The 21,607-nt window shown below is 57.3% G+C and overlaps 1 protein-coding gene across 1 annotated transcript; it reads left to right on the top strand.

Moving 5' to 3' along the window:
- Positions 1-1,141: 1,141 nt before the first annotated feature.
- LOC118636238 (granulocyte-macrophage colony-stimulating factor receptor subunit alpha-like) lies at positions 1,142-21,324 on the top strand. The gene is made up of 12 exons (XM_036271307.1): positions 1,142-1,838; positions 4,986-5,077; positions 5,468-5,610; positions 9,009-9,135; positions 9,236-9,365; positions 10,048-10,232; positions 12,302-12,435; positions 13,829-13,852; positions 15,323-15,458; positions 16,783-16,888; positions 19,112-19,193; positions 21,100-21,324. Exons 2-12 carry the CDS (start codon positions 5,005-5,007, stop codon positions 21,274-21,276), a joined length of 1,317 nt encoding a protein of 438 aa, XP_036127200.1. The 5' UTR covers positions 1,142-1,838; positions 4,986-5,004; the 3' UTR covers positions 21,277-21,324.
- The last annotated feature ends 283 nt before the right edge of the window (positions 21,325-21,607 follow it).

Below are 21,607 nucleotides of genomic sequence, written 5' to 3'. Positions count from 1 at the left end.
ACTGGGGGCGGAGACAAATCTTAATGCCCTTGCCTGGAATCGAACCCTTGACTCTGGTCCGCAGGCCGACGCTGTATCCGCGGAGCCACACCGTCGAGGGCCCACACTCAGTGTTAGTCGATATGGGTTTCAGGTGTGCAGCAGACCCACAGACACCTGAAGGCCCTCCAGGGGGATCCTCCACATTCCCAGCACCCACCGGGCGCCGTCCGCAGTTACGACAACATCATTAGTTCCCTGCGCTGCGCTTTATATGCCATGAGGTTTTATCACCGTCCGTCTGTCTTGTCAACCCCGTCCCCTCTTCTAGGGTCTCCCCACCAAGGCCTCCCCTCTGGGGACCCTCCGTCCGACCTCTGTGTCTACGAGACTCTCTTCGTGTGGTGTCCCCGATTGTCCATGTGTGACTAGCTCGCAACCTCCGCTCGGCTCTTTGGCGTATCGGTACAGCCGTAGGGTGCTTGTGTCCGTCTGGCTAATTCCGCTGACCACGACCCCCTCTCGGCCGGTCCGTGGCCCTGTTGTTGGTCATTGTTCCGGTCTGTTTTCCTCTGACTCAAGGCCTTGTTGAACAGCGGCGGCGGACACGCGTGGATCTGCAATCAATACGGATGGGGTGTTTCAATGAACAGCTGACAAGGAGTCTGCACCCCATCGTCCCGCCTGATTCGCAGCGTCGGTCCTGACTCAGCCCTGCGGCGTCTGCTCGGACGTCCGGCTTCCCACCCCCCGGGGATGTCGATGGACGGGCATCGTGACGGGCATTCCTTCCCAGGTCTAGGCAAAAGCGTCCCCCGGTGCTCCTGGTCCCCTGGAAAGTGGGTTTGGGGCTAAAGGATTGACCTACTGTTAAAATTAACAGCGGAAATGTCATAGCAGCGAAATGACTGGGAATTAAATACACGGCGACTTGTTCCGTATCCAGGGCACTGCCCGGGCACAGTGGCCCCAGCACACGGACCGCTGAGCCAGACATCGCAAGGGGCCTGGACGCACAACCAGGCACGGCCTTCTCGGGGTGTCTGCAGGTCTCGTGGGCGCCCCGTGATAAAAACGGGTGTTGATGAGAACGGAGGAGACGAGGCGTGTCTCGTGAGGACGGGTGCATCGGGTCCCCTTTCTGCAGGGGGAGACAGCCAGTGAATGCCGTCATCCTTCTGCATGGCCTTGGGGGTGTCTAACACCCACCTGCTACCAGGGAGACTCCTATTTTCCCAGCTCCCTGGGCCCAGAATGTGAGGTTCTCCTGGGAGAAGGAAGACACCCGGCTCCAACCCAACAAGAACCGTTCCGATCGCTCCAGTAGAGTTGTGAGCCAGTCAGTAGGAGGGGGCACAGCGAGGTCCTTCCTCCGAGGCAGGGTGGCCTGCGGACGCGGACCAGGACCCGAATCCGGCACGGCGGAAACCACTCAACGGCCCTGCCTCCCACTGAGCGGACAGGGGTCCAGGCAAACCACACGCAGAAAGAGGAACCCAAGGTGGAGATTAACAAAAGGGGCAGGAGACGGACAGCTGGAGCTAACAAGACTTCCTGTGAAGCGAGTGATAACAGGGCCGGGCCACGCTCTGGGGACGATGCTCGGCTGATAGGAGACTGAGCATTTCTCAAAAGGCCGACCTGGGAGAGAATTCTTCACACACACACAGAGAGGGAGACAGCCACAGGGGCGTCTTGGTGCTGCTGGTCACCCACAAAATTCCGCCGGGTGCCTCCAGGACCGCCGGGGACTTGATTCGGGGTGTTCACTGTACAGAATTGTCTAGGAGCCCCGGAAAACAGCACCTTCGAAAAGCCCCTGAAACAGCCCACGAGAGACCCACGAAGTTGGCCAGCCAGTAAGTGGACGCTTTCCTACTTGTAGAGCAGCAATGGGGGGCGGGCGATGTGTGCTCGTTAAGGGAACGGCGAGCCCTGGCCCGTGTGGCTCGTGGTTAGAGCGTCAGCCTTGGCCGAAGGCTCCTGGGTTTCATTCCTGGTCAAGGGCACACACCGGGGTGGCAGGTTGGATCCCCGGCACCTGTCGGGGTCGTGTGGGAGGCAGCTGATCGATGAGTCTCTCACATCGATGTTTCTCTCTCTCTCCCTCTCGCTCTATCTGAAGATAAATGCAAAAATGTCCTCGGGCGAGGATAAAAAAAAAAAAAAAACAAGGATGCATGTGGGCGCCAAAGGGAAAAGACAAGAATTATATTGAGGGAGACAGGTCGGCCGAGGGGCATGTCGTTGGTCAGCTGGACGGAACCTGCTAAAACCTAGAAGGCACGGTCCTGGGGTTCCCCACCCGCGGAGTGGTGGAGCTGGTTTGGGGTCTCACGTGTGGGCGACCCCCGGGGCCTGAGACACCCCCACGCCCGCCCCCAGGCGTCCAGCCCAGAAATGCTGACACGCACACGTGTATTTTCTGAGACTCAGCCACAGCGTCTCCACGCCGGCTGAGTGTGTCTACGGCTCCCTACGCAGCCCACAAGTGGGGAACAGCAGGGGATACAGACACAGAGGCTTTGGGGTTGAAGGGACCAGGGGGTCGGGGCTGGGAGAGGCAGAGAGTAATTCCGAGGGGGAATGATCCCGTCTACACCGGCAGAAGCCCTAAGATGAGGAGGGAAGGACGTTGAACCCTTTCCCTGGCCCCGCCCACGCTCCGGCCTCTGCCACCAGTGGGCACCGTCTGGCTGCCCGTACTGTCCATTCCCACCGCATCACACACCCTAAACCAAAGGGGGCAGCCCGGCTGGTGTGGCTCAGTGGATGGAGCAGCATCTCCTGGACCGAGAGGTCCCGGTTTGATTCCTAATCAGGGCACGTGCCTGCGTGGTGGCTTGATCCCCAGTAGGGGGCGTGCAGGGGGCAGCCGATCCATGGTTCTCGCGCACATCGATGTTTCTCTCTCTTTTTAAAAAAAATATCAATAAAAGAAAAATGGGGATCTGGGAGCCAGGAGGCAGCTGAGATCAAAGGTCAGGCACAGGCCGCTGGCCCTGCCAGTGGGCAGACCCCTGAGGGCAGCATCCAAGAGGTCAGGATTGCATGACCCCCACCTGCTCCTCCCCAGACGCCTGAGGCTCGGGCATCCCCTCCCCCGCGGCGGAGCCTCCGCCTGGGGCTGCTCGAATCTGAGTTCTCTCCCTCCTGGGCCACACTGCTGAGCCCTGAAAAAGACCAGAAGGTGCTTCCCCACATGTACCTCCAAGGCACAGGGATTATTTTTAGCTCAAGGCCACTGAGAAACAGCAGAGCAGGAACATCTCTGTACGTCTCCCTAACCGCCTGAGAAAAGTGTGTGAATTTCCCCTTTTGCAAAGGAAATGGACACGAACAATGGAGGAGCCCATGTGTCAAGATGTCTCTGAACAAGGAATAGGGCTGTTGTAAGAGACAGATCTTATCCCCTCAGCGACACTTATCTGCAGAACCAGATAACCCTGTTACCACATGTTTCCTCCCCTCCCCGTCCCATGTCCTCCTCCCAAAACCCTTTTTCCTTTGTTCAGACAAAATGAAATATAGGCTTCAACCATCTGGTCACGCCCTGGAGCCTTATTTCTGTATGTGTGTGTGTGTACGTACACATGTGAGCATTACATCATCAAAGGTCGTTTTTCTGTTAGCAGTTTAATTTGCAGGTCCCAGGCACAGAACCTAAGAGGATAGGGGGAAAATGTTTTTTCTCCCATATGTCCGCCCTGTGGTTTGCCCATTCCCCAGCCTCTTGTCTGGGCCTGTTCCATCTAAGGAGACTTCTCACGTGTCAGTGAGACACACAGCAGAAGGGAGCTTACCTGTGGCCTCAGGTGAGGAGATAGATGTGTCTCTGGTCACATGATGTGGGCTACTGTCTCCGACAGAAGCAAGTTCAATGTCCTGAGGGTCTGTGACCCCGAGATGCTAATGATCTCTCAGCTGGCATGGGCTCTTTCTACAAAGGTGTTCTATGCATGGCCAGGTCACCTGCAGCCTCACCTGGTGACATCTGTTTAGCCAGCAAAGTCATCCCCATCTCCGCCTGTTCAGCCCTTGCTAATTCATGGAGTTGGTATCGGGGGGAAAAAAAATCTCTTCAAATGAACAAAACCTCATCACTTCTGGTCTCCACACCCAAAGAGACTGAGTTGGTCCCTCGTAAGTTTCCATGTCCTGCCCCATCCACTCCCCAAATACTTCAGCCTGTCCTCCACCAAGGGATTCATACGCTCCCTGCAGCTGAGGGCCCCTCGGCTTCTGCCACACCTGGTCTCCCGGTGGCTTCATCCTGGTGGCAACCCCATCTCTCAACGCTCCCTGCCCCTCAGCTTCTGCAACACAGCCAGCCCCCTGGCTCCTCTCAGTCACCCCCAGATGGCTTCCAGGCCACAAGATTGACCACATGGATGTAGAGGCAGGTGACCTGCCTACGGCGTGGTTCTTCCCCTGGTAGGATGCTGGGAGGGTCCCTACCTGCTGGGAACTTTGTATGTATAAAAAAAATTATAGGCGGGAGGGGCACAGCTCAGGACCACGCAGTTGCCTCATGTCGCAAAGTGGCTGCTGTGAACCTGCATCCTCATCCCATGTCCCTTCTGGTTGTTTTTTTTTCCACTGGGCACCTCCCCTCTTCCACCTCTCAGCCATCACACACAAGAGGATCCGTTCAAACTCCAGGCTTCTTGGTGGGGGGGGGGGGGCGGGGGGAGGGATGGAAATATTTCTTCCATCCAGGTTGTTGAAAGTCGCCACCATCCCAGAGGTGTGCTGCACGTATTGATGTTTTGGAGGGAGTTGCAAGCAGAATTTCAAAGGTGATCTCATTTCGACGGGTGACCCAGGGGTGTGAGAGCATGATGCCGTGACGATAAATAACAACACATTTTGCTCTGACGGGACGCTGGACACAAGCCTGGCCACCTGAGAGTCCTGTCATCACCTGTGGGGTGGGCTGAAAAGTGGGGCTCCGGCCGCGGCTGGGATGTGATCTCTGACCTGGCGTCTCCTCTCCGGGTGTGTAGGTCCAGCGTGGGTCTGGTCATGGTGTTTCTGTGGGATTTCGCAAGCCTCCTGGTGCTCCTGAGCTCGGCGTGCTGTGAAGACACACCCCTGGGTAGGTGCGGGCAGGGGCTCGGTGACAGGTGGCACTTTCATGTGCCTAAGACTCTAGGGGGACAGTTGCCTGATCGGGATCACCTCCCTCCCTGCGCACGGGAGACTGAAGGTAGATGCATGTACCCTCGTGCGGAATCAGATGTCCTACAGCTCCAACTCCAAACCCCAAGCCCCGCACGCACGGGTGTGAGTCTGTGTGTCTGGATTGGGGGAAACGTTATTCAATGCAAAGCGTCCGTCCAAGTCCTGCCTGAAGGAAGAAGAGAAAGTTATATCCCTTCGAAAAGGACAGAGAGAGGGACTCTGAAAGGGAAGAGAGAAGGTAGGGGAACTCTCTTCCTGAATTTTCATCAGGGACGATGAAACATCTTTTTTTTTTTCGTTACAGCAAAGGAGAACGTATCTCCCGTGATAAACAGGAAGCTAGATCCAATGAAAAAGATATTAACCTGGAGTTGTCGGGGAAATGTGACGGAGCAAGAATGCACAATCGACACCCCGCCCAAATCTTCCACCAGGCAGGTCCCGCAGGTGAGTGTCCAGCCTTCGTGGCCTGTGGCTTGGCTCCGGGTAAACCTTTCATTTCTCTGCGAAATGCCTCTGGAGTCTGCTCCCTGGCCCTGAGCCGCACCCCCGTGGCTCTCGGCGGAAAGGAAACATTTCCTCCACCTCCTGAGGTTCCGTGACGGGGGCGTGCAAATTAAACCGACAAAAGGGAGGGAAAAAAAGCACACCATTTTGTTTATGTGTTTAATTTTTACACGCACGAGGCTTCATAGACAAGAAGTCAAAGCCTTGAGGTGGGTTCCACTCAGGAGCTTATATGAGTGTCATTTTAACAAAAGGCAATGAATTGTGGAGAAGGGACAATTGTGGAGTATGAGGGGGACGAGGTTTTGGCTTCTGGGACTGATACGTTGGTGGATGTAACACAAGCCGCAAGATGGAACCACATGGGCTCCCGCCCCCCGACGGCCTCCAGGAGGCCCTGACCTGCTGGGGTGTCCCCAGCAATATCTGGGTGAGGTTTCTTGGGGGAGACGGGAAGGTTGTAGAAACAGGTGATGGCCACACAACCATGGAATAGAAGGGGCCACATGCTCACCCCACCAGCTCCAGGGGCCCAGCCTGGCGGCCTTGCAAACTCGAGGACCTACAGCAGCCACCAAGGACCGTCTGAAATAACACTTTTTAACTAAAAGCAGCTTATGGCCTTCATGTCCTAGGCCGGCACCTTTCCTGACAAAGGTCAATTTTCCCCTTCATCGAACCGAGTGCCTTTTATTTTATTTTATTGTGTGCATCTAAGATAACACACCTTTGCAATGTCAGGATAACTCCCCTTTTCCCAGACCCCTCAGGGCACGGGGCTCAAACCACAAACCCCCTCATTGTCGTTATGATCATGTTAATTGTGGCTGTTAATGGTCTGGTTCCCAGCAAGTAAAGAAGGATGCGGCTATCATTTTCCCTTTCATCCAATCCCAGAGGTCTCCCCCTTTGTTTCTCCCGCCTACGGCCCTTCTCGGGACATTCCTGCATCTGCTGAGGTGGCATTTCTCAGCGGTTGTGCACGTTGGGTCTCAAATGAACTCAGAGAGTGTTTCCCAGGGTCCAGTGTTTCTGACTTTGACGATGGCGTGCTCCGTGGCCGCTGCCGGCGTCCGTGCGTGGACGTCTGCCGCGCGGGCCTCCGGACCTGGCCAGGGTTCCGCGGCGACCCCTCTTCGTCCACATTGCTGAACAAGCAAGGACCCAATGAACAGCATCTTTCCTCCGGTCCGGAGGCTCCATGCTACCCGTGTTTTTCCAAAGGAAAACAAAAACAAAACAAAAAAACAGCTACCTCTTGCAAAAGCAGGAAATGACATCTTCAAACTTTTGCAGACGCAGAGAGGCGGACCGGCCTCTGGCTCCCTTTGCAAAGGGTCTCCAGGGGTCGGGACACATTCCCAAGGTGCAAAATACATCCCCAGTACCTCGGCGTTGATGCGAATGACACGCTTGTCAGGGGAACAAAGCAGCGGCTACAATGTACGTTTTCTAAAGAAAATGCTCCCAAAGCAGGAAGGGACTTCCTGTCCCTGTTGGAAGCAGGGGAAATCGCAGGTCATCGTGTAGAAGTGTCTCATCCTCACTGTCCCTGGCGGAGATGTTCAAACGGATGTTCTCATCGGCTGGACCACAAAATAAAGAAGATTCGTATGGAAACTTCTCGGGAATGGTTGTCTTTCTACAAACTCTTCCAGGTGGCTCTCAACGTGTCCTGTGGGCAGGTCCTGGCCATCCCCGGGGCCGATGTTTCGTAAACCGTGCGTTTCCCTGCCCAGCTGTTTTAAGGAATTCGAGGTCGTCTGGAGAAACTGGTTTTTTCTTTCTTTGTTTTGGGAAAAGGTTTGCAGGCAGCTGTCCGTCCATGTTCTCATCATGGCTCCTGACTGGTTTCAAAACGATGTTCTCTTTTCTTTTAGGGTTTTTAAGCAACTGTTGTTTTACATTTTTTTTTTGTTGTGGTGGTGGTTTTTGGTTGGTTTTTCGGAAGCAAATCCTTTTCTCAACAAGGTGGTTCTCTAGGAAATTCAATTAAGACCTGAAAACAGCCCAAGTGCCCATCAGTAGACGAATGGATAAAAAAGCTGTGGTACATATACACAGTGGAGTACTACGCAGCCGTAAAAAAGAAAGATCTCTTATCCTTTGATACGACATGGAGGGACCTGGAGAGTATTATTCTAAGTGAAACAAGCCAAACAGAGAAAGACAAGTATCATATGATCTCACTTATTTGTGGAATATAATGAACATAACAGTCTGAGGAATGGGGTAGTCCCAGTGACGTGGAAGTGGGGTACAGACGGACAATCCCCAGAAGAGGGGGTGGAGGAGGGAAGAGATAAACCACAGAACTTATATGCGTTTGTGCATGAACAACGGACACGGACAACAGAGCTGGGGACGGGGTCGGGGAGATGGGGAGGAGGGTGTCGATGGGGAAAAAAAGGAGAAACATCTGTAACAAAAATAAATTAATAAAAAAAAAAACAATTAAAATATTTTGAAAATAAATAAATGTTTTCTTTCTCTTGCACCTTTGTGGATGGGTTTTCTGGGTTGGAAGGAGATTTTGTTTGTACTTATGTTTTTCTACAAGTGTCCGGGAATGGGGCCCTTGGGGGTGCACCTCGGCAGGTGCAGCCTTTGGGAAGTGATTAGGACACGGAGACCATCAAGAACCCTCTCAGATTCCGGGCGACCTCTTGGTGCAGGGTCGACGCTCAACCAGTGAGCCCCACCGGCGGGGACCATCTACCGTTTTTAACAAGATCCAATACGTCGTGGCCACGTGGCCAAAGGAAACCGCTCTTGGTTCCCAAGGACTGCGGATTGTGTTCCCATGGTTTTGCTCAACCATTTCCCTTTTATAACAACAGTCATCCCTTTACTCTGGCTTTGGTTCGTTTAATTTGCAGGACCCCGGCACGGAACCAAGAAAGGGCAGATTAACAAGTGGAAAAGCATATATTTTTTAACCGATGTTAAATTTTATATGCGCAGCTCAGCCAGTGTGGCTCAGTGGTTGAGCGTTGACCCTGCACCCAGAGGTCGCCGGTTTGATTCCCGGTCAGGGCACATGCCCAGGTGTGGGTTCGATCCCCAGTGGGGGGCGTGCAGGAGGCAGCCAGTCGATGTTCTCTCCCATCTATGTTTCTACCTCTCTCTCCTTCTCCCTTTCTCTCTCTCTATCATCAATAAAGAAAAATGTTTAAAATTTTTTACATGCACACAGAGGCCTTCCTAGAAATATAGTGAAGTCCCCAAGAACTGTCTGGAATGGCCTGACCCCTCCCGGAGCCGTCGCTGGGTCGAGTCAGGTCCCCGGCAGCTCGAAGCACAGGTTGCATATGAGTCGGTGACGACCCCTCTTCCAGGTCCGAGAAGACAACACCTACTTCTGCTGGTTTCGCAACGCCGTCCTGCACCGAGGCGCCACCCTGACCGTGACGGGGACCAGTGACGGGGACGCGTTTCAGGACGTCTTGCACTTTCAGAACCCAGGTGATGTGTCCCCCGCTGGACTGCCGGGTCCCGCCATCCGCCTCGCCGGGGGGTACCGGCGATGCTGCGGGTCCAGCTGGTGACCGTGCGTGTCCCCCAGGCAGGGAAGGCTCCGGGGCGGTGAACTTCTCCTGCCTCATTTACAACGTGCATTTCATGAAGTGCAGCTGGCGGCCCGGCCCCGCCGCCCCCGCCGACGTCCAGTACCGCCTGTACGGCTGGACCTCCAGGTACACGGGGTGCCGGCCAGGCAACCAAGTCCCGTCGGGGACCCCGAAAGTCCCAGGCTGCCCTGGCCAGTGGGGCTCAGCGCGTGAAGCATAGTTCTGTGCACCAGTAGGTCACCGGTTCGATTCCCACTCAGGACACAGGCCAGGGTGTGGGCTGATCCCCAGCGGGGAGCACGCCGGAGGCGGCCGGTCGCTGTTTCTCGCTCTCTCTTTAAAAGCAATAAAAACGTATTTAGACACAGCAAAGTCACAGGCTAAAGAAGGCCCACATCTCAGGGATGTTTTTTCCGGGACCTGGGCCCACTTCTCGGAAACATCAAAGAAGCCAGAAGGACAATCAAAGGAAAAGCGTGTGAATTCAGCCCCTGCGGCGTCCTGTGTGGAAACTGTAAACCAGGCTCGGCTTCGACGGGGACCAGGACGTTAGCCGCTGTATCCGGGCGGCCGGGAGGGAAGGCGCTGGCTGGGCTTTGCAGGACGGGGGGTTCGTCCTGTCTTTGCCGGCTCTCAGGGTGGCCTGGGGCTGGATGACACATGTTCTGGCTTCGCACTTCTTCAACCATAAACTGTTGTCCCGTCGGGGAGGGTTTTCAGGGCGGAGGGGACAGATTTGGGGTTGGAGGACGTACCCCCGATACGACACCCTCTCTGGCTTTTCCTGGACCCCTTTCGAAACCTGCAGGCATGACCAGGAGGTCGAATGCCCCCGTTACATCCAGGACGCGAGGGGGACACGGGTGGGCTGTCATTTCGACGAGGCTGTGCGACCCCAGATGACGGACGCTTACTCCTTCTGGCTGAACGGAACCAGCAACGAGGCCGCCATCCAGTTTTCGGACTTCCGTCCGTTCAAAGCCGTTCAAATCGGTAAGCCGGTTTGTCCCCACGCGTCGGTCCCTCGGCTGGGACGTGGTGCGGCGGCCCGCTGGGTCCCCTGGGAGCTTGAGCACAACCCGGGGTCTACATTGGGGTCTGGGACATACGCAGAACGAGAGTTCGAGCGGTCACGCTTCTGCTTGGGGTGCGACTCAGGAGACGGGTCTACTCACGTCACCCATGAAAGGTGTCACACACAAGAGAGTGTCAGTCTTTGTGGTGATGATGCAGAAATTTCCTAAAACACTAAATGAGCATATACTACATCCACCCCGTGTATGTCTGGGGGGCATACACGGTTCGTCCCTCATCACCACATGGTCTACGTATCACTTTGTTTTACGTGCGTTGCTCTTTAAAAACGCCTTGTTGACTATACCGGGCCGATGAATTCACATTGAACATACGGCCCATGGCTCTACCGCTTACGCCTGAACAAAGTGTATCCAGCATACGTGTCTTCTCTGGGAGGCACACCAGTCTTCCTGGGCTGAGGAGAACAAGGGGAGAAAAAAAAATTTTCTCTACCCTCTTAGGTTCTGTGACGGGGGCATGTAAATTAAATTCACAAATGGTACATGAATAGGCGAAAAGCATGTTTTTATTTATTTTTTTTCTCCTCACCTGAGGACTTTTTATTTGATTTTATTGATTTATTTTTGGTATTTTGTTCAGATAGAGTGGGAGAGACACAGAGAGAGAAACATCGACGTGAAAGGGACACATCGAGTGGCTGCCACCCGCACGACCAACCGGGGCCGGGGACACACTGCAACCGAGGTACATGCCCTTAGCGGGAACCGAACCCGGGTCTCTCCGGACCGCAGGCCGACACTCTAACCACTGAGCCAAACCAGCAAAAAGCATATTTTCAATCTTCAATTTTTACATGCATAAGGAAGCTCCGTAGAAATAAATCCCCACAGAAGTGGTTTTATTTGGAACTTGTGTACCATTTTAACAAAGAACAGTAAAGGGCGAAGAAGCAAATAGATATAAGAAAATGAATCTGAGCTTCTAGAGGTGGTGAATTTTGGGGGGAATTCAATGGACGGTCAGGAATATCTGAACACAGTTGTTTGTGCGGATTTATCTTGGTGCTGACTCTACACCTTCTCTGGGGCTGAAAAACTTGCCCGGAGTCTTGATTTGGGGGTGACAAATCAGGTTTAGAGAGTAGGTAAATTTGCTGATATGGAATCTATGAATAAACGAAATTATTGGCTGTGTGATGGACTAGGAACGGCACCTGCTCCCAGCCATGCCCAGCCATGCGGCAGGGGAGGTCCTGATACCCCACGAAGTGGTGTTGTTCACGGCGTCATGCAACGTACCAGAAGATTCTGCCGCTAGTCCCCGGGGGACACCCCAAACCTCGAGCTTGGGCGAGGCTGTGTCCGAATTTCCTTTGCATTCCTGCTTGAAATAAATAAATTTCTGGCCCTGGCCGGTTGGGCTCAGCGTTTGGAGCCCCGGCCTGCGGACCAGAGAGACCCGGGTTTGGTTCCCGCTAGGGGCATGTACCAGAAATAAAAATGAAAAAAATGCATAAATAAATTTCTGGAAGCTTTATTTGTGGCAGAAACTCCATCCTGACGGGGTTCGGGTCCAGACCAACCCTCTGCTGGATGGGTGGGTGTGTTTTATGTAGCCGGGCACTTGGGTGACGTCTGGGTGTCAAGACGTCAAGAGGTTCGTTTGGCTTTGATGTAGAGGGAGGTCGACGGAGGCCCCTGGACTTGGAGGGTGTTTCGAGGAGGTGAGGGAGGGAAAGGAGGGACGTGGTCACCTGACGGCATGTCGGAGTGGGGTCCTGGCAATTGTAAGAGCCGGAGGCAGAGTGGGTACCCGGCCCGCAGGGGTGTCCGAGGCGCTCGGCTGAGCTGAGATTCTGCTTCCCAAGACGGTCGATTTTCCCTGTGGTGGGGAAATAAATGTTGGGACCAGTGACTAGTAACATACATCCCTCGAGGTCTCGTCCCCTCGACTCCTCTCCGTGTCCGTGTATAAGTCGTCGAATTGTTGGTGTGCGTGTTCTCGTTTGTTTGTTGTTTTCCTAGAGAAGTACAACCCCCCGGCCAACCTCACGATTCGCGACAACGGATCCCATCACATTGTCCGGTGGGCCCCCCCTAAGACGAGATTCGAGGTGTCGAGTCAGGTCCTGTGTTACGAACTGGACGTCCAAACAGAGGTGAGAACCCGGACCCTGGGGAAGAGTGGCCCACGCTGTCCCTCGTTCCCTTCCGGGGGGACTTGCCGTGTCACGGACGGAGCCACGGCTGTGCTCCTGAACGCGCTCCATGTGCGAGTCTTACCCTCTCTCTTGGCCCTCAGAGGGCTACCCGTGGCTTTTGCACAAAGTGCAATTGATTCTCCTTGGTTTTGCTTCTTGCGTGCTGGGAAGTCATTGGCTTCACCGCAAGTCGGGGGTATACGTACGCTGGGTTCTAAGAGTCTCTCTCTTTTTTAAAAAAAAAATATGTTTTTATTGATTTTTGAGAGAGAGAAACATGGATGTGAGAGAGAAACATGGATCGGCCGCCTCCTGCACGCCCCCTACTGGGGATCGAGCCTGCAACCGGAAATCGAACCCGGGCCTCTCAGTCCATGGACGACGCTCCGTCCACTGAGCCACACCGGCTGAGCAATTTTAAGCGTTTCTGAGTCTGAGGTCTGACATTTCGGTCCGAAACCCAGTTTGAGATCGTTTTTGTGTTCAGTGTGAGGTTGGGGTCACTCACTGTTTTCTGGTTTTCCCAGGACCCCTCTTTGGAAAGGCGACTGTTGTGCACCGAGTGGTGTGGACACTCTTGTCCAAAACCATTTGCCACCTCTGCGAGGTTCCCCTGTGGGCTCCCCGGTTCATGCTGTTGGTCTGTGGGTCTGTCTGGACAGCAGGACCACACGGTTTTGACCACGGTAGCTCTGTACCAAGTATTGAAATCGGGAACGGTTTGATGTCTGCAAATGAAGATCATTTGGGCGATTCAGGGTTCCTTGCAAGTGAATATGCATTTTCGGATTTGCTGATGCAATTCTGCCTGAGGCAGCCTCGGCCTTAGCTACCAGGAGAACGGGCCGGACCGGAACCGGCGTCTCCGGGAACAGACGGGCTTCTCCGGCAAAGACAGTGCAGGGCCGGCCTCATGCCCATGGCTCCTGGTCCCAGTCAGACGAGGGAAGCTCGTTTTTTTCTGTTGAATCCCAAATAGTTTCCGCTTCAAATAATCTTCCTACAATTCTGGGGTTCTGGGGGGAGCCCTGCCTTTAAATGCAATGTTGAGGCCTGATCGGTGTTGCTCAGTGGATAGAGCATCAGCCTGTGGACCGAAGGGTCTGTGGTTTGATTCCGGCCAAGGGCACGTCTCTCAGTTGCCGGTCAGCGTCATGAGGGAGGCGACCCATCAGGGTGTGTCTCTCACATCGATTTCTCTCTCTCTCTCTCTCTCTCGCCCCTTCCATTCTACGCAAAATTCAATGGAAAAATAACGTTGGGTGAGGACTAACAACAAAATAATAATAATAACAGATGCAATGTTGGGAACACACCCCCTGACCGCCTGTCCTTTGCTACACTTCTCTAGGGCAGCCCATCCAGGATGGACCCCGTAAGTACCTCTTTGCTTCTCTGGGTCATCGGTGCGGGGCCTCAGACACCCCGGTCCGGCCGTCCCTCTGCAGCCCACACCGCTCGGCCGGGGGTGCCGTGACCCCGTGGTGGGCCCCGGGCTTGGTTGACGGAGCTTCTGATCGTCATCCGCCCCGTGATCGGAGCAACGACCTTCTTCTGAATACACCCCGTTGATGTTTCCCATTCAAATCGTCGTGATACGAACAGAGTCCCCCAAACTCATGCCCACCAGGCACCTCAGAACAGGATGTCATCTGGACACGGGGTCTCTGCAGACGGGGTCCGTGAAGGACCTGAGCGGAGGCCGTCCTGGGTCAGGGGGGCCTCCGTCCAATGACAGGTCCTTGGAAGAGACAGAAGAGGAGACGCAGACACAGGGGAGAAGCCCCGTGGGGACGGAGGAGAGACGGGAGGGACGGGCCCCCGCCCAGGGACGCCTGCAGCCCAGGAGCCGGAAGAGGCCAGAAGGACCCTCCTGGAGCCTCGGGGGGAGCGCCCACCGGGGTGTGGTCTGCGGTGTGGGGTCCTACAGGTCTCCCCGTCCCGTACGCCACCCTCGGAGAGGCTGGAGAAGCTGTCCGAAGGCCGAGGTGGAGGCTCCTTTGGGGAGATGGGTGATGTCCTGTCTGGACATCACCTGTGCTCAGACGACCGGTGGGATCCGGCACAACGCCCGCATCGTGCACCAGCCCGCGTGGCCGGGCACTGCCCAGGGTGCTCCTTGGTTCCGGGGACCTTCAGGGCATCGTCCTGGGCTGGCCGGCAGAGGCCTGGGTCCATGATGACCGACCGGCAGGGCAGCCGCTGCAGGGATGCGGGTGGACGGCAGGCAGGGTGGGTCCCCCTGAAAGTAGACAGTCACTGCTGAGAAAACACACCAGCTTTGGGAGCCGAGAGGGACAGCAGGGCATGTCCATGGGTTCAGGGGTGCAGACTGGTCACCGTCCGTGTCCCTCACTCGGCTTTGAAGAGACAGCGCAGCCTCGGCCAGGCCCGCAGGAGAGGACCGTCTGCCTGTCCCTGCTCTGTCCTGGCCCCAGGGCAGCCGGGATCTGCGGGGTTCGGGGGATTGGGGAGAACTGAGTGTGTCCAAGGGGCATTCGGAGAAGCGGGTCAGGGTCCAGCCGAGCCCCTGAGACTCTGCCTGGTGGGGTTTCTGTCCCGCGTCCAAGTCACCGCCACCCGTTCCCAAGGGTGTAGGGGACTTTGCCCCTATGTGGACATGAGATGGAACCTGGGGGCCAAGACACAGGGGTCCCCCAATATCTCCACCTCGGGTACGAGCCCATGGGACAAAGGAGGAGGAACAGTGCCCCGTGGGGGCTCAGGTCCCTCCTGGGCGGGGACGTCCGCGCTCACGGGGGCCGTGACGGTCCGGTGGCCTCCCTGCACCCCACTCAGGGTCCGTCCCCGTGGTGCTCACACCGGGTCCCCCTCTCTCTGAAAGGTTGTTCTGCGGGGAAGCGAGGAGAATGTCTACGTGATACCCAGCTCGTCCGCGGACGCCCAGCGCACCGTCCGAGCCCGGGTGAAGTTCCTGCGCGGCGAGCTGTGGAGTGAGTGGACCCCCACCGTGCGTTTCCGTGAGTGCTGGGTACGCCCCACGCATCCGTCCTCCCCCGTCCTGGGGACCCGACACCTGGGTGTCCAGGGCCGCGCTCCCCCCGAGTCTCCAGGAGGGTCCTTCCGGCCTCTTCCGGCTCCTGGGCTCCAGGCGTCCCTGGGCGGGGGGCCTGTCCCTCCCGTCTCTCCTCCGTCCCCACGGGGCTTCTCCTCTGTGTCTGCGTCTCCTCTTCTGTCTCTTACAAGAACCTGTCATTGGACGGAGGCCCCCCTGACCCAGGACGGCCTCCGCTCAGGTCCTTCACGGACCCCGTCTGCAGAGATGCTATTTCTAGATAAGGCTGCCCCGGGGTTTGGGTTTAGGATGCACAGATTTTGGGGGACCCACTGAGCCCACTAAAGAGCCCCTCCCAGTGGAGGGGGCCCGGGCAGCTCTTGCTGGCTGTCTGTTTAGACACAGCTGTCCTGATGACCTGAACCCCTCCGCCTGGTTTCTGGGGTCACCCAATAAGGAGACTCATCGCAGGAACACAAACCCCCCTTTCTCATCTTCACGTCCACCCCTCTGGGGTGCGTCTTCAGGCCCCAGCGGCCGGCCAACCCCAACCCTCAGAGGTCGCCCCCAGAGGTCAGCCTGTGGGCCCTCAGTCCTCCCTACCCCACTGTCCCCCGGGCACCCCACCAGGCCGCCTCCTTTGGGACAGCAGGGGGGCTGTGACAGAGCGAATGGCCTGTAGATGAGACAAGTCCCACCACCCACGCGTGGTCCTGGCAGGAAGTGTAGCGTCCTGAGCTTGGCAGCCCCATGGAACCAGCGGAAAACCCACAGGGTTCGGATCTACCATTGCCTGGGCCCAGCGGTACCCCAGGATCCATTTAGGGAAAACAGGGCCTGAGCTCTAAGTAAGCAGCCGCCCCCCACACACACACACAGCAACACACGACCTTTCTCTCTCATCCTTGACATTTCACAGTTACACATTCATTCCTTTGGCTATGTCAGTGCCGTGTGGGAAGTAAACATGCTCTGAGAAGGAAGGCGTGGCGGTGGGTGTTGTGTCCTCCTGGAGGTGTGCTTGGCAGGTTCTGTCTTGTGAGCGGGGCGTGGAGAAAACAGGGCCAGTGAGGTGGGGTGGACCTGGGTCTCAATGAAGAAGAAATTGGTTGTTGTCCGTCTTCACAGCTCCCTTGGGTCCGGGTGTCTGGATTTCTGTCTGTCTCTGCTCCAGCCCTGCTTCCTCGGAGAACATTCTCACCCCCTCCTGTGATAATGAGGTGCAGGGGGGGGTGCATGTGAAATTGAGCTCCTGGTCCCTTCTGACGCTCGACTCCTCTTCCCCACAGGCACGGGGGAGCAGGACGGCAGCAGCGGCTCCACTCTGGGGCTCGTGGGGCTGGTGGCGGGGACAGCGGCATTGGTGTTCACCATGCTGATGTTCTTCTGCACGAAGTAAGTCCCCCCGAGCTCGACAGCACTGTGCTGGGTGAAGGCGGCAGACGCCCAGGGCCGCCCAGCGCCGGACACTGACCAGCACAGACACACGCTGATTCGAAATCGCTGAGGGCTGGGAGGGGGGCGGGGATGCACCGATAACAAGGTTGGGGTTTCCCCAGAGTGATACCCACCGCCGTCCGGGCCGCCGGTCCCCAGCGGCTCTCTCCGAGGCCCAAGGTCCGAAAAATGTCCCCGTCCTGCGTGGCGTGGGCCTCGCTTCCCGAAATACGCGTTTGTGACCAATGACATAGACGGAGGCTCTTTCTGAAAAGCGGTGTTGGTCCTGGACCCAGGAATTCTGAACACACCAACCTCTGCGGCTGAGATCTGAGATGTGGCAAAGAATAAAGTAATCATAAGTGAACCCTTTTAAAATGGAGCTGAGCTGCCTCCCCGCGGAACCGCCGGGCCCGTCTGACGCCTCCAACCTCTGGACGTTACAACAGACAAAGTGACCTCGGCACGGGGCCTGGGCTCCCTGGGGTCCCCAAGAGCCATCTGCAGAGATGACGGGGAGCAGGTCTGAGGACGACGGGGCGGGGACCCCAGGATGGAGGATGAAACGCCTTGTTCGGAGTCCGCGCCTCGGGGTCCTGGTATCTGCACCCGGAGCAACGCCTTCCTGCGGGGACGTCCCTGTCCCGTCCTGTCTCCCGGACGCCCATCGCCTGTCTCCTCATCGCCACCCCGTCTGGGCCCCGCCTGTTCCCCACAGCTGTCCGTCCCGATCCCAGAGACACGCTGCCGCCTGTGACCTCGAACGGCCTTGGCTTTGGGGGACACATTTGCTACTAGTGCCCCGAGGGAATCTGCAACCTGAGCTGAGGATTTTCCACTGCGATGCACAACCAGGAGGGTGTACACAGGCACCCAGGTCCGGAGATCGGTTCTGAGGCCCCAGCAGGCAGAACCCAGAGCTCAGCACCAGTCAGGGGGAGGGACCCCCCTGGTCTCCCTGTTCCCAGACCCCTGAGCTCCCTGCAAGACCAACAGGGCTGAGCATGTCGTTGCTCACGGCGGCCACCAGGGGGCAGCAGGCAGCTCTGAGGCCCGTGTCGGGCACCAGCTTCTCCGCAGAGTCGGGGGGGGGGGGGGGGGGGGGGGGGGCGGGGGGGGGGGGGGGGGGGGTGGTGGTCGCAGGGGGTGAATACGGGGTTGTCCGTCCCACTGGGCTGCAGACTGTGAACTGTCCTGTCACCGGGCTGTGTGGTCTCACTCGTGTGCAATGTGGGCGATGCCTCACAGGGCCCCCCGCCCCAGGACTGATGTTCCTGGCTCAGAGCTCGGCCTGCGGATGGGACTGGGGAGCCCTGCTCCTGGGAATGTCCCCCCACTTCTGAGGTGGAAGAACCAAAGTCAAAGTGTGAGACTGTCCTGGTGGGGGGGCGGCGGCTTAGAGAGGCTGGGGTGCGGGGAATCTAGGGCTGCTGTAGAATCTGAGGGTCTTGGGGAGTCTGTGTGGTCGGAGGATCTTGGGGTGCTGGGGTGTCTGGGGTTCTTACAGCATTTGCAGGGGCAACGCTCTTAGTGACCGTCAGAGACACTTGGGGAGTCCTGTGACTGCTTGCGGAGGCCTGGGGTGCCTGACATGGCTCTGAGGCTTTGGGGGTACTTGTAAAAGTTGGGGTGTCTGGGGGTGCTGGGGCCACACCAGCCTCTCCAGTGCACTTGAGCCTCAGGAGAAGTCAGAGGAAAGGCAGGGGTCACTCCAGGTCCGCGGTGCTCAGTTCTGAAGTCCTGCTCCGGGGGTGCCATCTCTGTGGGGGGGCTGCACCCCAGGTGTGGACGCCAGGGCCCCACGGGGTACATATCCTTCTGCATCTCGGCGGCCCCCTGTGAGCCCATCGGGCGTCCGTGGTGGTGGCCGGTGCGGCACCCAAGTGTGCCTCAGCCTGTCCGCAGAGGGGGGCCCCCAGGACCCCGCCACCTGCCCGGTCCCGGGTCCCGGCTCTTCGTGGGCGTCCCCAGCAGCAGCCCTGGAAGCCAGCCTGTGGCAGCCTGGGGTCCCCGATCCTGGCCACGGGCGTCCGGCATCCCTGTCCCCTCCGCAGGAAGCGTACCCCTCATGGTGGCCGCTGTGCTCCGAGCCCGGCCTCTGGTTTTCTGGAGGACGGGACAGGGGCCCACGGGGGCCGACTTGGAGCTGTGAGACCTTCAGGGTGGCTCTCTCCTCGCCAGGTTCCCCCTGAGACACCTGCTGTTCCCGCCCGTGCCGCAGGCGAACAGGGAGGTGATGGGGACCTTCGTGCCCTTCCCGGAGGTGAGTCCTTGCAGGGGCCCCTCCGGGTCGGACCAGCACGGGGCCGGGTGTCTCTGGAGGTTCGGGCTGGCTGGGGACTCGGCGCCCATGGGTCCCCTCTGCTCCCCGGGTCCCGTGGCGCCAGGGGTCCAGGTGAGGGACAATGACTGGGGACAAAGGGAAGGGGAGGGGCCACAGCCGCCCACCTGCCGTCCCACAAATGTCCACCCGCTGAGGGTCACAGGACAGGACACGCGTGCAAATTCCCAGCTGGTCCCCGGCTGGCCCTCTCTCCCTGGGATCACCGTGGAGACCCTCAGTCCCTGGGTCCAGATGGGTGCTGAATGACGTCCACAAAGACACTATTTCTAAATAAGGTCCCGTGCCCAGGTTCCGGGGGAGGGCGGTGAGTTTTGGGGGTGCGCACCGTTTACCCCGTGATGACTGGTTCCCTGTGGGCAGCCTGGCACATCCCTGCTCCTCGGTGGCTGAGGGACCCCGCTGGGGTCATTCACCCCTGTCCCTTCTGACCACGCCTTGAACACCCCCCATGATGAAGCACAGACACCCCCAAACGTGGGGTCCCCAGCTCAGGATTTGAAGCCATTTCCTTGGGAAGCCCTCCCTGACCCCTGTGGGCTCCCCCTGGGCCTCCAAGAAGGCTGTGTGCCCTCACAGCACAGTTTAGGGGCCCTGGATAAAACGGGGGTGCAGCTCTGGTTTTCTGGGGTTGCTTAGTATGTCTCAGGGTTCCATCTGGAAGTCTTTCTGAGTAGAAAAGGCAGAGGCAGAGACTAGACGGTCTTCCCAAGACCTCGTTCAAGCCCACACTGTGGGCTGCACAGGGTGGCCCCCAAATTCCCTCCAGGTCCCCCCTGGCCCAGGAAAAGCCATTTCTGTGGGAGCCAAGAACAGCCAACACGGGGGAGCCAGGGTCCTCATTTCGCCATGGACATGGATGAAGCCCCGAAGCGAACACATGGATGTACCAACCCCAGATCTGATTCTCAGCCTCAGGCTGGCAAGGGGGACCCCCTCCCTCTGACATTGAGGGGGCCCTGGTCCCTGCGGCTAACACCTTGCAGGAGGGAGGAAGTCACTGTCCTGAGAGCAATTTTTCACCCTTGCGTCCTGGGGGCTGGGGGACCTGCATGGGCCCTGGAGGTGGTGGCTGCCGGGGAGGGGTGGACATGTGGGGTGCAGGTGTGGGTGCCTGGACTCTGGGACCGGACAATCGGGGTGGGGCTCACCCCACTCATGGTCTCCGGGAGGAATCGCGCCAGGGAAGGGCCCCGTGTCCTCAATCAGAGTCTGTGTGTCCCCGGGACTCTTGACTGCCCGGCTGTCCATCTCCCGCCCACCACCACGGACGGGAAGGTCTCAGGGGTGTGTCCTTATGTTTCCAAGCTCTACGGACACCTGATTCTCATGCCGTACGAGTCCCAGTTTCATCTGTAAATTCAGCAGCATTGAGTACGTTCCCAAAGCTGTGTGACCATCACCCCCTTTTAACTCCAGAGCATTGTCATCCCTCAAAAGGAGACACTGTCCCCATCCAGCAGTCATTCCCTGTTCCCCTCCCCCGGCTGCTGACAACTTCTCACCCACTGTCTGCCCTGGACCAGCCTGCTCTGGACGTTTTGTATACACGGAATCACACACTGTGGTGTTTCCTGTCTGGCTTCTCTCACTGAGCACCCCGTGTTCAAGGACCATCCACGTGTACCTGAGATAGAGTCTCACTCCTGTTCATGGCTGCGTAATATTCCACTGTGTGGATGGACCCCATTCTGTGTGTCCATCCATTCATCTGCTGGTGCACACGTGGCTCCCTGTGGCTGCCGCAGGTCTCACGGCTGTTTACACAGTGGGAGAGCCAGCGTCTCGACGCAGTGGCTTCACATGGGTGCTCTGTCTTCTCTCTCAGATGGCCTGGGACAGGGACAACCCACCTCTGAGCGTGCAGGACCCCGAGGACATTCTCGCAGTGGAGGAGACGCAGTCCTTTGCGAGCAGACAAGCAAAATCCGGGGACCCAGCGCCTCCCAAGCACACTTCCGAAAACGTCAGTCCTGAGAGCTGTCCCCTCAGTGTGTCAGATTGAGCCGTGACTCGAAATGTCACCATCCAATCTGGGCCCGTGCCTTTTCTACCTGCTCACACATGTGTGCATGTGTGTGTGTGCATGCTGTGCATGCATAAGTGTGTGTGTACATGGACTCATGTGCACGTGTGCAAATGGGCCTGTGCATGGGTGTGCATGCATGCGTGTGGAAACATTGCATTGTGTAGATGCTTGTGTGCATGTGTACAAATGCTTGTGTGCATGGGTTGCATGCATCCATGTGGAAACATTGCATGTGTGTAGATGCTTGTATGCATGTGTGCATTGTGTGCCTGGGTTGCATGCATGTGTGTGGAAATATTGCATGTGT

Source organism: Molossus molossus, unplaced genomic scaffold (assembly GCF_014108415.1).
Source record: "Molossus molossus isolate mMolMol1 unplaced genomic scaffold, mMolMol1.p scaffold_m16_p_2, whole genome shotgun sequence".
NCBI lineage: Eukaryota > Metazoa > Chordata > Mammalia > Chiroptera > Molossidae > Molossus > Molossus molossus.
The sequence above is the reverse complement of the archived record's forward strand: the minus strand, read 5'-3'. Positions and strand labels throughout refer to the sequence as shown.

Coding starts and splice junctions, on each gene's coding strand:
- LOC118636238 (XM_036271307.1), top strand. CDS start 5,005: ATGGTGTTTCTGTGGGATTTCGCAAGCCTCCTGGTGCTCCTGAGCTCG. Junction 12,436..13,828: donor AACTGGACGTCCAAACAGAG/GTGAGAACCCGG, acceptor ACACTTCTCTAG/GGCAGCCCATCCAGGATGGA. Junction 15,459..16,782: donor GACCCCCACCGTGCGTTTCC/GTGAGTGCTGGG, acceptor TCTTCCCCACAG/GCACGGGGGAGCAGGACGGC.